We start from the raw sequence: 17469 nt of genomic DNA, 5'->3' as shown, positions 1-17469 counted from the left end.
GGCAGAGACAATGTGCTTGTGTGGCAGACAGCAGTTGTTGCTCACAGATCGCGTAGCTCTGGATCTTATGGGATGTGATCTGTACCTCCACACTATGATGATATCACCACCTTCACTTTTATTATCCTGCACTTCCTGATTAATTGCATGACAAGCAATCACAGTGTTGTGTATTGTTGCGAATTCGCGCCCGCCAGCATGCGAACGGCCACATAACTCGAATCGCGACACATCGCCCACCGGACGGACAATTCAGTCATGACCCTCCGGGAACTACCGCCCGGAGCCAGTCACGGGTGGGGCTTTAACCTCACCACGATCGTGCCAATTGCCCACCCGCGTAGGATAGGGTTGCTCGCCAAATTCGACCTACCTAAGTACCTGCGCGAGTGGTCGACCGGGCGATCGTACCACGCCACAGGCCGACTCCGGACACGAACCGCTTAAGCGGTTCATTCCGTAATACAGGGATAACCGAGCAGAGTTATTGTCGGCCTTGACAGTTCCGATTAATTACCGGGCGTTTTAAACCCACTATCAATCCCTTACGTGATGCAAGATGGAGATTCAATACAAGGAAGGAGACAAAGCAAAGCGGGAAACAGTTCAACAAGCAATGCACTTTATTTACACACACACAGACAAGCACGTATATACAGCCATACAGTCAAAATGCAACAAAAGCAACTGCAAGGGAAAGAGTTACACCCGAATAAAAGGGAATTATTTACACACGGCAACACTTACACAGTTTCTACTTCACGGACTGGCGTCACCCACAGACATTTACACAAAACCCCAAAAGAAAAGGAAGTCGCGACTTCCCTGGGCGCGTCGTCCCCTCCTCCCACGACCGTCGGCGTGGTCGCGCCTGGCCCCGACTCCTCTCGTGGTCTGCGAGCTCGTGCCGCGCCTCCCTTCCGTGCCTCCGTGGACAGGCCGCCCGCCAAACCTTAAGCACAGGGCCAGAACGAGCCAAGACCCAGCCTCCACAGCTGCCAGAGCAGATGAGTGCAGAGGAAGAGGAACAGTGAGCGAGGAAGAAGGAACGCGAAGCCAGGACCAGGACGAGAGAAGAGGGAGTGAGATTCACGAGGAAGAGAAGAAGGAAAAAGAAGCAGCCCCAGAAGACGCGAACCCTCCTCGTCCATTCCTTTTGTAGCGCGGGAGCCCCACCCTTCGCTCCGCCCCGTTTCTCGGCTCCACCTTTCTTCGAGGCGTTTCCAGACAGCTCTCGAAGGGAGGCGTGCCCCTCACGCCGTGCATCCACCAATCGGGAGCGAGCTGCCCCACCCCTCCCCTTCACACCCAACGAGGTGGGGGGGGGATTCAGGCGGGAGCATCAGGCGGGGAAAAATGGCGGGAAAATCCCACAAGCGTTGTTGGTTTTTTTTTCCTCCCGCGGAGATCGTGACCGTACGGTGCTCATTGAATGGCGAGTGGCAAAGATGTGGGAGCGTAGTTGTGGAAGGTGGCGTCGTGTAGTGAATGGCGTGATCGTTGAGATGTTGGTTGTGGCGATGTTCGTTGTTGTCTTTGCGCCAAATTAATAATAGCCAAAGAAAAACGACTAACTGAAGGATCGCAGCCCGAATGAATCACATAAATTCCCTCTATACAACGGGTTTGCGAGAACTACAGATGGAGTTATTGATATATCTCACCTGAGGACCCTTTATGGTGTAATGCGAATTTCCACAACCGTAACAGTATAAACAGATAACTGGACGATGGAGCGTGTCACTTTTACACATGGGATGCAATTTTATTTTGTGTTTTTCTTGTTTCCATAATTATTACCAACCGGTCTTTGACAACTTTTGTTTCTTTTCAATTTTTTTAACGTTCCATCTTTTGTTCATGTATTCATCCGCCCCCCTCCCCCACAGCTACATGACATGACATGGGATTTGCAAAGAGATTTTCCTCCTCCTCGAGGTTGTGTGCTCTCTATGTCTCTCTCACGTGTCTTGTTTCTTGGAGAAAATGAGAGGCCAAGAATTAACCTCCCGCGAGGCTGCTTTCTGTATGCATCTTGCCCTATCCCAGCCAAGGTGAGCTTTCACGGATATTTCTCATAACCCTCGCCAGAGGAGAGGATATTGCATTTGGGTCCGTTTGTTTGTTTGTCTGTCTGTCTGTCTGTCCGCACAGAACTTTAGTGTTTTTTTCTCCGCAACCGCTTGTCGGATTGAGACAAAATTTTCACCATAGGAGCGAATACTCAATGCAAAATATTTTATTTATAATTATGATGTCATGGGTCACGTGGTGTGGGAGCCATGTTGGAAAAACGGAAAAAACATTGGACCTCTGTATCTCTGAAACCGCACCAAGGAAAAAATTGAAACTTGGCACAGAGCAAGTACTCCTTGTGGGGGGAAAATGTGATTTTTGTTTTAATGTTTTCATATGTGCCTTTGTTACGACATCATAATTGCAGATGTAGAATGCTACATCCGATCAGTATGAAAATTTTTGAGGGTCATCTCGGGATAAAATAGTCCACAGAAATTTTTTTGATGGGCCATTGGGCACGTGATTCGGTAGCCATCTTGTTTTTTGTTTTTTAAACCTTCAAAAATCCTCTTCTTTGAAGTGGCTGGACAGATTGAGGTGAAACTTTACAGGTATGACTGCCTCTCCACGAGGAACAAAAGGTTCACACATATGATGTCATAGGTCACATGGTTTGGCAGCCATATTGGATTTATCCTAAAACCTATAAAAATACACCACTCAAAAGAAGTCCAAGCGAGGTTCTGCAATGTCTGATTGTCTTTTTTCTTGTTTATTTTGTGAATAGAATGCCATGCCCCGGAAGGACTTATTAAGCTGCCCTATACACCTTAATATGGTGTGCATTTAAAACATGGGCTATTTGTAGTTAATTCGCCTCATCAATTCAGGAGATCATGACGATTATTTTGGTGTTTCACATTACACATCAGAACGCTCCAGTAGAACTCCACAAATATATGACACACACACACACACACACACACACACACACACACACACACACACACACACACACACACACACACACACACACACACACACACGAGAGTAAAAGAGCAGAGATGTATTAAATCAAAAAAGTTGGACAGATTGGGCAGACAAAGAAGACTCATTGAAACTAGTTGGTATTCATAGAATACTTACTCCGTGCAGTCTTGAAGAGTTGGTGTGAGCCAACTCTTCTGGTGGTAAATTTGTAATTAAAAAATTTTTTTAATTCAAATCAAATGGAAGACGAAATATCAAAAAAATGCAAGGCCTATGTTGATCTCAAAATTAATAGGTGGTTGAATTCAGCAACCTGATATGCAAATGGTCTTCAAATTTCAAGTCAATCAGATGAAAATTGACAATTTTAGAAACAATTTTAAAAATTGGCCTATTTTGGGTTGACCTTTTGGACTATGCTAACCTTTTGACCTATGATAACATCAACAGTAATAGGTGGTTGAGTTCAATGACCTGATGTGCAAATCTTGTTCAAATTTCAAGTCAATCGGATGAAATTTGAGGATTTTAGAAAATTTGTCTCAAATTGGCCTATTGGCCTGTGTAGACCTTTTCGGTCGACCGAATTTTATGAAACATCAATGAGGGACCGTCGCAGGGTCAGTGCTATTAACCTCTGGAAATTTCAGAACGTTAGTTGAGCGGTTTGGGCTGGAGGCGAGCAGACAGACAAACAAATAAACCAATGTCACCCTCAGGGTGACCCGTATCTTGCCAAAAGGTGACCACGTGTGACTTCTTTAAGGTCACACTGAGGTGAACAGAGCTGCTATCCACCAGGAGCGACTCCTTGAGGAATATCTGCCTACGAGAGATTCCGATGAGAATCGTTCTACAGAGTAACCATGAAAAATATGCTTTTGCCTCATAACGTCACCAAATGACGTCATAATGTCTCAAGCTTGACATATCTAGAAAGCACTCATCGAGGTGTTCAATTTGAGGTACTACACGATATGGTTCCTAAAACTTGAAAATTTGACCTTGTGGTCAAATATGTTTGACCTTCGGCGCTAACCATGAAGGTCAAGGCCAATCCCCACCAAAAATTAATCAGCTGAGCGCCAGACCATGAACTATATTCCCATGAAGTTTGAAGACGATCCGATCAAAATTACTCAAAAAATAAGGGTTTCATCGACTCCCCTGATTTGCGACAAAGTGACCTTGACCTTTGACCTTGACCTTCAAAATTTTGTGCACTGAAAGGGACCTCTATAGGCCTCTGATATGCGAAGTTACAAAAATTTCCAATGATAACTGTGCTCTGCAGAATTTTTTATACGTGATTACAGACAAACAAAAACAAAAAACAAAAAAAAAAAACATACAAGCTGACTAACATATCTTGCAAAAACTTCGTTTTGGCAAGATAACAAACACACAAACACACAAACAAACGGAAGCGATCAACATACTTGTAAAAACAATAAATAAATTGCCAAGTAATCAACAAACAAAGAATCAGACAGATAAACAAACGGACTCAAATGCAATAATACCCTCTCCAAATCCTTCGGCGAGGGTAACTATGATGTTGTATTCTGCATTTTTTTAAACTGCAATAAAGAATTGATTACATCGGCTTTGCTAATTCTCATTGTGGCAGCAATATGCCCAAAGGAACATCTGACACTGGCCAAAAATGAAAAACCAAGACATGGCATTTGCCTTCCTGTGTTAGCTGTCCCTCTATTCCGACAATGACGTGAGGAAAAGAGAAGAACGAATTTGACAGTGGAAAGCATTTTGGTGATACCGAAGGGTTGATGGTGTCCAGGGTGGGGTTGGTTAAAGCTATATGGTGCATTTGGCTTCTCGCTTGCTCCTTCTGAGTGCAGGTTTCCTCAGCATTGAATGCTTAACATTGGACCCAGGTATACCACTGTGCACGGTCCAGCTTTGTTTCTCCCAAATGTTGACAGGTGACGACTAAATTAATCTTCCCTATGTGTTCTTATCGACTGGAGCCCATAATGATACCACTGTACTGTCTCTGGCTTAATTCCATGCCAGTAACAGCAGGTACTACAAGCCCCAAGAAGCCACTGTACAACTAAACATGAATGCTTAATGAACAGCCGGAATTGCATTCTCGACAGCCAAATGGAACGAAATGAAGAAAGCCAAATCTACACCTGAACAGTATTTTTCCGAATACAGGCAAATGTTGTTCAACCGAAAGCATCGATGCTGTAATTCCAGTCATGACATTTGTCAATGAGGGAAGAGTTATTATCCTTTTAGCCACATGACTTTTAGTTTAAACAGAAGACTGGATATTCTGGGCAGAAACAGTTCGGCGGATGTTCGGGGCGAAGCTTTTCACTCTGTGGTTTGATGCAAAGCTCTGAGCACCCTGCAAAGCTAAAAGTTCACATCACCCTGCAAAGTTCACATCGTGCTGTAAAGCTAATCCTGCGTTGCGAGGCGACACTGTATTATGAGGTTCAGGTCAAACCATGAGGCCATCGGCATGAAGAGGCCTGTTTTGTGAGCTAATCCCTGTTCTGACTAGAAGTGCTTTCTATTAAGACAAGAGAACTAAAAGTGTTTCACTGAGTCTTGTCCTTTGGGAGCCGATTGGGAGTCTTACGTTATCCTTTGGGAGTTACTCAGAGCTTTTCGACGCTTTGGATTATAGTCCGGGAGCCAACCGATCAAAATTAAAAAAAAATTGCCCGGTCTGCTATAAAATTTTTGTGTTGATTTTCATAAAGAGACACCCTTTGAGTATATGAAAACCAATGTTGGCAATGGTGAAACTCTTGCGCAACAACACAGTCAACACTTATGCGAGCCCCCTCTGATAACAAAATGTTGGCAAAAGCGAAGATGTAGGATGGGGGTAGGGGTAATTCATATTGTCCTAAAATCATAACCACTAAACCTATATACACAAATGACCCCTCATATTAAAGAGGAGTTCATTTCCTATATCACAATTGGTGATTTAACCTACCTACAATTGACAAGGTTATATGTCAAACAACAAAAGATTTATGCAACTCAGAAATGCTTGACTATCAATGGGGTCAGGAACAAGAACATACTTTTACATGCCATGGTTTTAAGGAAGATAAAATTAGAAATGGATTAACACAATATTGTGACATGAAACATCCTCTTCAGAGGAAGAGTCACTCTCTGAAACAACTCCACCACATGAACCTCTCTGACGAAGGCATATGCATGTCACTCAGCAAGGCACAGCAGCCTTTTTGCATGAACATCGTTTCAGACATTTGGATAATTTGCACATGCAAGACACCGTTTTGTCTATGTTTGGCTTGGCTGGCTTAGACATGAGAATTGGGACCAGTTTTCCATTGATAAGGGTTCTGCCAAATGTTGTGGCTGGGGGAAGTGCTCGGTCACTGAGATGTGCACATCTATACAGAAGCAATTGATACAATGCTCTTAAAACAAGGAAGTAAAACGCATCTTCTGTTGCTGGCAGTGACCTAAGGTCTAATTTTGAAGAGACAAACATATGCTGCCTGAGGGTATCCAAACAGCTGAACCCTTTTTGGCCATGCAGAGCAGTCCAGTATACTCTGGCCTCATCAATGACACATTCTGTTGCTGCCATTTCACTATCTCTTCCAAAATCAACAAGGTGGGGAAGGTTTCCTATCAGTCCCAGAGAAACCTGTGCCACTCTTCTTTTCACAGGAACACAGGCATCATCCCAACTGACTGGAAGAGGGGCCTTGTTGTCCCTCTCTGGAAAGGGAAGGGTGATCGCCAAGACTGCAACAACTACCGAGGGGTGACGCTGCTCTCGGTGCCGGGCAAGGTCTTTGCTCGGATAATTCTTGATAGGGTTCGCCACCATCTGCTTGAGCACCAGCGTCCAGAGCAGTCAGGCTTTACACCAAAGAGGTCAACGATTGACCGTATCCTTGCCCTTCGTGTCCTCACCGAACGCAGACGAGAGTTTCGGCAGGGGCTGCTTGCAGCCTATGTTGATCTCTGTAAAGCGTTCGATTCAGTGAATCGGGATGTCCTCTGGAGGATTCTTGGTCTTCGTGGGGTGCCACCAAAACTGATCGATCTGATGTCTGAACTCTACTCTGGTACTGAGAGTGCTGTGAAGTGTGGTGGTACCATCTCTGACTTATTTCCAGTTGTTACTGGAGTTCGTCAGGGATGTGTACTTGCCCCCACACTTTTCAGCACTTGTATGGACTGGATTTTAGGGAGGATGTCGGAGAGATCAAGTTGCGGTGCATCGTTTGGCAATGTCAAGATCTCGGACCTTGATTTTGCAGATGATGCAGTCATCTTTGCGGAGACTTTAGACATCCTCTTGGGGGCCCTCGAGGTGCTGAATGAGGAGTCGGAGCCGTTGGGATTACGGATTTCTTGGGTCAAAACTAAGATCCAGGCTTTCGGTGACATCTTGGATGCTGCTGTCCTGTCTGTGTCTGTTTGTGGTGAGGATGTTGAGGTCGTGGAGAGATTCACTTACCTTGGCAGTGATATTCATGTCTCCGCAGGTTGTGAGCCGGAGGTCAATAGACGTCTGGGTCGGGCCTGGGGAGTCATGGATTCACTGGATCATGGGGTGTGGCGCTGCCGGTACCTGTGCGGGAGGACGAAAGTCCGAGTCTTCAGGTCCTTGGTACTTCCAGTCTTGCTCTATGGGTGCGAGACTTGGACTTTGACCAAGGATCTGAGACAGAGACTTAATTCCTTTGGTACCAGGTCTCTTCGAAGAATCCTTGGCTGTCGCTGGTCGGATTTTGTGTCCAACGAGCGGTTGCTGAGAGAGACTCGGATGAGATTTGTTACCTGCATAGTCCGTGAGCGTCAGTTGCGGCTGTATGGACATGTGGCTCGTTTTCCTGACGCTGATCCTGCTCACCAGATTCTCTCAGCGAGGGAGTCTCATGAGTGGAGGAGGCCAGTGGGCCGACCACGTGCCTCATGGTTGCAGCAGGTTGACCATCATCTCAAGGAGATGGGGATGGGCCTGGCATCTGCCTGGGGAATGGCCAGATGGAGGCCCCTGGAGTACCGGCGGAAAGTGGACGCAGCGACGCGCTGTTCTGGCACATGCTCCCATACCTGACCTGATCTCTTCTTTTCCCCTTCTGAATGGGTAGCTCACTGTGTCACATCCACACAACACATATGTGCACAGAAGTGTAGTGCGACATCAAGAGGATTTTCTGGTACTTCTTGCTCAACACTTCTACCAGCTCATGAATAGGTAGGTATTGATTCTGCCGTTGTATCCAGAGTTCTTGCAATGTGTTCAAGCAGCAGAAGTGATATATACACAGCATAATTATGTCTGTATCTGTTGCATGCACAACAGCTCGATGGTGATCAAGATATTCCACACAATATGCAAGATGAGCAATAATCCTTGTGTCTGCCTCTTCATGTTCTTCACAAGGTAAGTCCAGAACTGAACTTGATGCTGATGTGATGGAAAGAGTGTGACCTTTGTTTTCCATCATACCACCAAGAATGATGGTCACTCCATCCGGAATAGCTTCAGGACTCTCACAAAGGGAAGTGCCAATGAAGTTCTGAAGATTTCCTTTATTTCTTGGATTCTTCATGAGTAAATTCCAGTCCGGAATTTCTAGACTCTTGGATGGTGAGAATTGTCTTGCCTGGTCTGTCTGGTTTCTCCTCTGCTGCTCATCACCCTTCAAAGTATGGGTATCATCAAAATCATACTGATCACCAATGATGTTGACACAGTTGCACATTTCAGGTTTCAACTGCAGGAGCTTGCGAAGATACAGCTGGGGAAGTTCACCAAATGTTTTCACACCCATTTTTTGGTGTTTATTTACAAATGCCATTGTGTCTACCAGATAAACTGTGTATAGGTCACTCTGTGGTAATGATGGCAGCTGTAAAACAACATCCTGCTCAGCTTCAGCAATTAGCACTGCCACGAAATCAGACTTGTTGCCTTTGCGCATTACAACCCCCTGTGCTAAGCGTGGATCAACCTCAAACAGGGATGATGGGTAGTCTGTCCACTCATGGGAAAATGCAATCTGTCTTGTGACTGGGTCGGCATCTCGATAGAAACACAGCACACGTGTAGCTGCAGTCTCATCTTGATAGATCCTGATTAAACTCTGTTTCCTTGATGGGTTTGATTTCTTCTGTGAGGAGAAAGTTACCAGCTTCAGTGGTTCAATCTTAATAGAGACCACCTCTTCTGCTTTCATAATGGCTTCCATGCCCTTAGCTTGAGCATGGACCAAGTCTTTTGAAGCATCCTTCTCACCAGTTGCTCTATTGAGCAGATCCACTTGGTTGTTACACTGGAATGGGTTTATCATCTGCTGGCATATCACTTTCTTGATCTCCTCAACATGCATATGTTCTTCTGTTGCCTGCTTATGTGTTTCTCCATGATGAGTAGATTCCTGTTGGCCTAGATTAGCCATAGACTTTATGTTCTCTGATACAGCTGTGAGAAATGGTGCTGTCTTCACATATTTATCTCGAGCAGCTGGTGCCTGAGATATGCCTTTGAACAGAGATGTCTTCCCTTCATTGTTGTATGTCTGCTCCAGGGCCATGTCACTCCAAACACCATTGAATTTTCCTTTGGAAGAGTGAACTGTGAAGTACCCAACCTGGATCCAGCAAACCTTAACCGAACTGTGTTCAATAGAGTAAGAGGATTTTGGGGGTAGGGGCAACTTTGGTTGACAAAAATGTTAATTTTCTCTTTAAAAATTGATAGAACTCACTCAAATTTGCTGTTTTAATTAGCCATGGATACCATGTTCATATCACATTAAGAGAAATTAGTATTCTAATGCAGCATCTGCCTATGATAAGAAAAGTTCTAAAGGCCATCTTCAAAAAACGTTATTTTTAAGGCATTTTTCACAAAATTATGTACTTTTACGAGGTTTACTTCCACAAAGGCAATTTTTTTTTGTCATTTTACAATGCACTGATTGAATTCTTACATTTAGTTCACATTTATTTTTCATGAATGTGATTTTTTAATTTTTTTAGAAATTTTATTGACAATTGCTGTTTTATCAAATTTTTCAAATCTTCCTCAAACAAAAACGTCCGCCAAAATTTTTCGCAAGAGCTTATGAATTGCCAACATTGGTTTTCATGAACTGCAAACATATATCTAAACATCCTGGGGGTGTAAAATTTTATAGCAGAGGCTGTAAGGTCCAACCCTAAAACAGCCTCGTACACAGGTTGGCTCCCGGACTATTATTAATAAACAGCCAAAAGCTTCTGTATGAACACAACTCCTCGTTTGTTTCTACGTCCGACATCCTTTGAACATGCGACACTATGACTATGAAAACCAGAATGGCAGATAAGCGCTTGATGCCACTACAAATGCTACTGATGTTAATTATTATATGTTTGACTTGTAAATTTTAGCTGATCGGACAATTCTGTAAACTTGTTGTTCAACTTCAGATTTTTCTTCTTCGGTGTTCCACTTTTTAGAGTGTCCTGGATCATACACATATTTGCATGAACTGTTTTGTGTTTGCTTTTATTAAAAAATCAGCACCGACACATCTGATATGAGGAAATAAAAGTAAATCATTTATTGGAGTGAGCTGTGGAGTTTCGTTTTCTCCTTCTCTTCTGATATTATCTGTTTGGCCTGGTCAGGCCAAATGTAAGGAGTGTGTAATGTTATACGGCAGTGGAGACTACTTTAAACTCTGCATCCTTAAATTTTTATCAAGTTATCGATTATCAACAATAACTTTTGAACAAAGTGATGGTGAAATAGAGTAGCTTCAGTAAGTCGGATGTCAATTCACTGTACGCTTTTCTCAGGCTCCTTCATTCTACTGGGAGTTGGAAGTCATAAGCTTTGGAGAACGTCATGGAGGAGAGGATGGGCCAATATTGTCATTTGGCTTTGCTCCTTCTGCCGAACCCTCTCCCCTTTCCTGGAAAAATCCAATGGGCTCCTGTCTCTTCCACAAGTCAGTTTAAAAATATATATATATATTTTCTTCTGCATCTTATGCTAAAGTAATCACTGCATATGTACTCTGTATTTTTCTTTTTGCCTTATTTTCAATCACCATACTGTGCCATTGTATTAAACTTTTTTTCCATTCTTATACAATCACAATATTGTTCTGTAACATTTTCGACTTGGTTTCATGAGCTGTCTTTGAGGATGAATCAATTGATTTGTGGTGGAGGTAAAGAGGGGTTGTTTAGAATTTTACCTTACTTTATTTTTGTTTCTTTTCTTGCACACTCAACAAAGTTAGCAAAGCACTAAAATATAACTGAACCAATTCAGATTACTTGCAAATAACTCGTCCTTAAGAGTGGGATAATTTCCACACTTCTATGATGACTATGTCTTGCCACCGTATAAATGTATAATAGCGCTTCAACTTTTTCCTTCTCCACTCCATGTTGGGTAATGTTCTCAAACTCATTGCTAGAGGCCATGCGTCGAGCCATGTATCCAGCATGAATGGAGTTGCTGATGGACTTAATGTGTACGCAATAAGTCGTTGCATACACAATTGTAGATGGTCATATACCAACAAGGCCTCGGTCATGTTCTAGGTCCAGGTGGTCGTGCTCAAGGAACCCACAACCATGAATCTTTTTGACCCTCTAAATCCTTTCCGGGCATACCCTGAGTAAAACCAGCAGTTATCAACACATTCCGTCCAGCGGTTTAGGAATGCACAGACAGATGATCATCCTATTTTAGACTGGGGGCATTCCAGGCACCCAGCCGAAGGGTGAACCCGAAGCGTCCGCCGTCTGGCGGACGACACCTCAGCACCACCCAGACACACACCACTACAACCCCACCCAGCAGGGTTGCTCCATTGTTTCCTCCCTATCATCAGAGACTGGGGGTCCCCAAAGGCTTTGTCTAATTCCCATCATCCGGTGAGCTGCCCTGCGAATGTCAGCTGCACAAGGAGGTACACCCCCGGAGTGGGTTCTTCTGGGTTGGATTCATGGTTTTCGTGTATGTTACGGAATGAAGTATCTTACGGTGGCCGGAGTTCAAACCCTGCCACCACCATCCTAGGAACGGCGAACCCAACTGCAGGAGGACATCCACGGACACAGTTGGGCATGCCAGATATGGATGGTTATGAGGTGTGTGTTGGTCCCCATGGGTCAGGAACTATGAACCAGAATAGCACTAAGTTCCTTGACTTTGCAAGAAGTCATGGACTTAGGGTGGCTGGTTCATGGTTTCAGCGCCCACAAGCTCATCGCTGGACTTGGTATTCCAACGCTGGCGGTGTGGCAAAGGAGATTGACCATGTCCTCATTGACGGTCGTTGGAGGATGATCCAGAACTGCAGGGTCTACCGGAGTGCTCAGTTCCTCAATACTGACCACCGGCTTGTTGTAGCAACTCTAAAGCTGCACCTTAAATCCTGGAGAATGGTACCATCCCAGCCTAGGCGGGATGTTGCCAAGCTCAGGGATGAGAGAGTAGCTGAGGAGTTTGCGAACAGGCTGAGTGGACACTTGGGGGGTCTGGGTGCTTTGGGGGGTCCTGAAGAGTTGTGGAGCGCCTTCAAGACTACCGTCCTTGATGGATGTCTTGGAACTCACCTTGGAACTCACCGTGGATGTCTTGGAACTCACCGCAGGGCAAAGAAGAATTTTCTCTCTCAAGAGACACTGGATACCTTTGACCAGAGTCGCAGGGCCAGGCTGAATGGCAGAGCTGAGCTGTTCAGGGAGCTGAGGAGTAAAACTGTACGTGCACTGAGGGTGGACAAGGAGGCCTATGTGTGAGGAATCTATGAGGGGGTAGAGCATCACCTGTGGACAGGTGATTCTCATCCCGCTTACAGGGGAATTCGTGCATTACGTTCATCCAAGCCCATCCCTCGGAGCACTGCAGTTCGAGCAGAGAGTGGTAGTCTCTTGACAGAGGAGTCTGAAGTGAAGGCCCGCTGGGCCGGTTACTTTGAGCGGTTGTACCAGGCTGATCCCCCAGCTGTCGAGTTGGACGTCAAGGGTGTAACAATCCCTGTTGCTGACCTTCGAATCAACTGTGGTCCACCTTCGCTTGTGGAAACACGGGCTGTGGTGAACCAGTTGAAACGGGGCAAAGCTCCAGGGATCTGTGGCATCCATGCCGAACTTCTCAAGGCTGGTGGAAATGCTGCACTCGTGTCATTGCATGCAGTTTTGTGCTCTGCCTGGAACACAGGCATCATCCCAACTGACTGAAAGAGGGGCCTTGTTGTCCCTCTCTGGAAAGGGAAGGGTGATCGCCAGGACTGCAACAACTACCGAGGGGTGACGCTGCTCTCAGTGCCGGGCAAGGTCTTTGCTCGGATAATTCTTGATAGGGTTCGCCACCATCTGCTTGAGCACCAGCGTCCAGAGCAGTCAGGCTTTACACCAAAGAGGTCAACGATTGACCGTATCCTTGCCCTTCGTGTCCTCACCGAACGCAGACGAGAGTTTTGGCAGGGGCTGCTTACAGCCTATGTTGATCTCTGTAAAGCGTTCGATTCAGTGAATCGGGATGTCCTCTGGAGGATTCTTGGTCTTTGTGGGGTGCCACCAAAACTGATCAATCTGATGTCTGAACTCTACTCTGGTACTGAGAGTGCTGTGAAGTGTGGTGGTACCATCTCTGACTTATTTCCAGTTGTTACTGGAGTTCGTCAGGGATGTGTACTTGCCCAAACACTTTTCAGCACTTGTATGGACTGGATTTTAGGGAGGATGTCGGAGAGATCAAGTTGCGGTGCATCGTTTGGGAATGTCAAGATCTCGGACCTTGATTTTGCAGATGATGCAGTCATCTTTGCGGAGACTTTAGACAACCTTTTGGGGGCCCTCGAGGTGCTGAATGAGGAGTCGGAGCCGCTGGGATTACGGGTTTCTTGGGTCAAAACTAAGATCCAGGCTTTCGGTGACATCTTGGATGCTGCTGTCCTGTCTGTGTCTGTTTGTGGTGAGGATGTTGAGGTCGTGGAGAGATTCACTTACCTTGGCAGTGATATTCATGTCTCTGCTGGCTGCGAGTCAGAGGTGAATAGACGTCTGGGTCAGGCCTGGGGAGTCATGGATTCACTGGATCATGGGGTGTGGCGCTGCCGGTACCTGTGCGGGAGGACGAAAGTCCGAGTCTTCAGGTCCTTGGTACTTCCAGTCTTGCTCTATGGATGCGAGACTTGGACTCTGACCAAGGATCTGAGACGGAGACTTAATTCCTTTGGTACCAGGTGTCTTCGGAGAATCCTTGGCTATCACTGGTCGGATTTTGTGTCCAACGAGCGTTTGCTGAGAGAGACTCTGATGAGATTTGTTACCTGCATAGTCCGTGAGCATCAGTTGCGGCTGTATGGACATGTGGCTCGTTTTCCTGACGCTGATCCTGCTCACCAGATTCTCTCAGCGAGGGAGTCTCATGAGTGGAGGAGGCCAGTGGGCTGACCACGTGCCTCATGGTTGCAGCAGGTTGACCATCATCTCAAGGAGATGGGGATGGGCCTGGCATCTGCCTGGGGGATGGTCAGACGGAGGCCCCTGGAGTACCGGCGGAAAGTGGACGCAGTGACGCGCTGTTCTGGCACATGCTCCCATACCTTACCTGACCTGAACATAGCATAAACACTGATAACTCATTTAATGTTTACACATCTGCAAACAAGAGCCATTAATTTTGATTGGGTACTTCAGGCCAAAGCAGTATATTGCAAGAACATATTCAACTTTACTCAATGCAGGGTGTCCCAGAATAACATGGGCACACTTCTTCATGTCATCTTTTGTATTTTTTTTTTTAATTAAAGAAAACACGTAAGTTGTTGTTCTTCTTTTGGCTGCTCCCATTTGGGGTCGCCACAGCAGATCATCCGTTATGATCCGCATACTGATTTGGCATAGGTTTTACGCCGGATGCCCTTCCTGACGCAACCCTGGTCGCTTCTTACGACACAGGGATAAGGATTGGGTTTCGCCATGATTCCGGGATGCCCTTCACCCTCTCATAGCGTGGCCCAGCGCAGATCTCCTGTCCTCAAGTGATCCTCCAACCCAAGCCTCCGAGTAGCCGGATTACAGGCGCACGCCACTACGCCTGGTAAAGAAAACACATAAGTACTACAGTAAAAAAGAAGGCTGACTTACCTGATTTATTTTTGTAAATGTACAAAGTGACCACCATTGACATCTCGGCACTGATGACAGCAGTGAACAACTGAGCGACAAACTTCAGCAAAAAGTTCTGCCGAGATTTAAGAATGGGATTGCTCAATTCCATGCCTAAGTTCTCCGAGTGTAGCTGGTTTCCTGCTATACACCACATCCTTCAGCTAAACTCACAGGTAAAAGTCGAGTGGAGTTTAATCAGGTGAACATGGAGGATATTTAACACATCCTCTTTGCACTATCCAATGTTTTGGCAGCAACGAACAGAAGGTGAGAAGTTTGTCATCACCAAGTCCAGAAGGGAGGATTTGCCATCGTAAGAAATCTGGGTTCACAAGTTTACAGATTGAGTCGGTCCCATGGAATCAAAGAAGTACTTTGCTGAAGTGCCATGGCTGGTGAGAGAGGTAGCAACACCCAGCCAATTAGCATGGTGACAGTTGAAATCACCACATATGAGGAAGAGGGAGTTGAGGTTAGTGGTTAAATGATGGTCGATATTGTCTGTGAGAGAGATATTGATGGAGTCATCACTGTGAGGAGTACGGTACAACACACAGACAAACAAGAGGTGGGAGCGGAGGGAGGTTTCAGCCAAAGGTACTTCTTGGGAAACTGGGAGGGTGCTGGATGGGGGGAGCTGGGAGGGTTCAGGGCGGTGGGAAAGTTGTAAGAGTGCAGGATGGGGAGAAGCGGGCAAGGAGTGGAATTGGGGGGTAGGGGGGTGGGGGAACTGGAAGGATGCGGAATGTTGAGGAAGTCAAGAGAGAGAGAGAGGGCGTGACAAGAAGCAGCTGAGAGGAGGTGGGACACGGTTGAAGTTGAGAGTGAGCAGGGAGAGGGTGAATATGAGAGATTGGGATGAGGGGGAAGCTGAGCAGAGGCGGGATGGTGGGGAGGGTGGGCGAAGAGCTGGGGGGGGGGCAGAGGAAAATGAGAGGGAGGTGGGGTTAAGAGAAGCTTTTAGGGATGGGGCAAGGGGAAAGCTTTGAGGTGGCAGGGTGAGGAGGAAGATTTTGAGGAGGGGTGAGGGGTACGCTTGGAGAAATTGGGTGAGGTCCCTCACCTTAATTAACCCCAACCCTAATTTTTTTCCCAGTTAACAAAGGACACATTTTCTCTTCTCATTAATCTGCAGAATCCAGGTATCCTGCTTACTCCTTTGTTCCTCTTTTCTCCCACCATTAGAATCGGATTTGTGTTTCAGTGCAATCCAACTTTTTCCTTCAAGGTTGTAAAGTAGCAATCAACCATCATCCCATGCCATCTCCATCCCTACTTATGATATTAAAAACTGTCCCTCCACTTACTCTCCCACTTTGTTTTCCTTCGATGCAGACTTCCCTTAATATCCCCGTTTTGTTGTCCACTTCATAAATAATTATTGTTTTGTTGTCCACTTGTTTTTCCAATGTTCACTTGTTCATAACCTCCCCACTGATCATTAGTATAATACACTTCTATGCCTCCAGGGCCTTGCTCTTATGCGAGACTGAAAAGAAAAAGTTTAAACTGAAAAAATAATTTGTCAAATTAATGGTGTAAGAAAGGAGTAAATGATAAGATATTGAAGCAAATTGTATATATTTATAAATGGAAAGTAAACTTTCAAAAGGATGTTGAAAAAATTGGACAGCAGCTTCATTTAGTTATTGAGATTTTACATGCCGTTTCACAGTGATTTGAGTTATTATACGAATGGGGAAGAGATTTTTGGAAAAATTTTTACAAAAGGAGAAAATAATTAATTGAGTTTGAAAATATCAATCCGTTTTGACAAATCAATTTTTGAACTGTTGTTTTGATATTGTTGTGGTTACCGCCAGCGTCGACCGTTACGAGCACAACCCTCGATGGAGCAGTGGGGCCGCCTCGGCTCGATCGCCCGGAATTACAGATGGTCGCCCCGGATAAGTCCGGAGTCGACGTGTCCTGGTTCTTTTGGACCAAAATACGCCAATGGGTAGATCAAGTGGGGTAGGGTTAATTGCCAACTTCAACTTACCCACGTGATCCACTTACCCACCCAACTAAGTACCCATGTGATCCAGCTACTGGGGTACTTCACCCTCGGCAGAACTCGTACGGAAGCGAGCCACTTAAGCGAGCCCGTTCCGTGTGCGATGCCGAGTGGTTGTATCACCGAGTTCCGTCGGCCCGATTGTCTTGTTACCGGGGCACAACTACCATCTAATCCCTCACACGCGACACGTTCAGTCAATACGAGAAATGGACATGACGAGCTGAATACATTTAACAAATGGGGATATTTATTAAATGATAATGGGG

At 45.6% G+C, this 17469-nt stretch overlaps 1 protein-coding gene across 1 annotated transcript in view; it reads left to right on the top strand.

Moving 5' to 3' along the window:
• The window catches only part of HECTD4 (HECT domain E3 ubiquitin protein ligase 4), a 525771-nt gene that overhangs the window by 212811 nt on the left and 295491 nt on the right, over positions 1 to 17469 (top strand). The window contains exons 28-29 of the mRNA XM_085880170.1: positions 1890 to 2054; positions 10843 to 10994. Of these exons, the coding sequence (XP_085736296.1) occupies positions 1890 to 2054; positions 10843 to 10994 (317 nt within the window). The remainder of the gene's footprint in view (positions 1 to 1889; positions 2055 to 10842; positions 10995 to 17469) is intronic.

The sequence above is a fragment of the Eptatretus burgeri genome, chromosome 4, assembly GCF_056783735.1.
Source record: "Eptatretus burgeri isolate ZD-2024b chromosome 4, Ebu_testis_v1, whole genome shotgun sequence".
NCBI classification, from domain to species: Eukaryota; Metazoa; Chordata; class Myxini; order Myxiniformes; family Myxinidae; genus Eptatretus; species Eptatretus burgeri.
The sequence above is the reverse complement of the archived record's forward strand: the minus strand, read 5'-3'. Positions and strand labels throughout refer to the sequence as shown.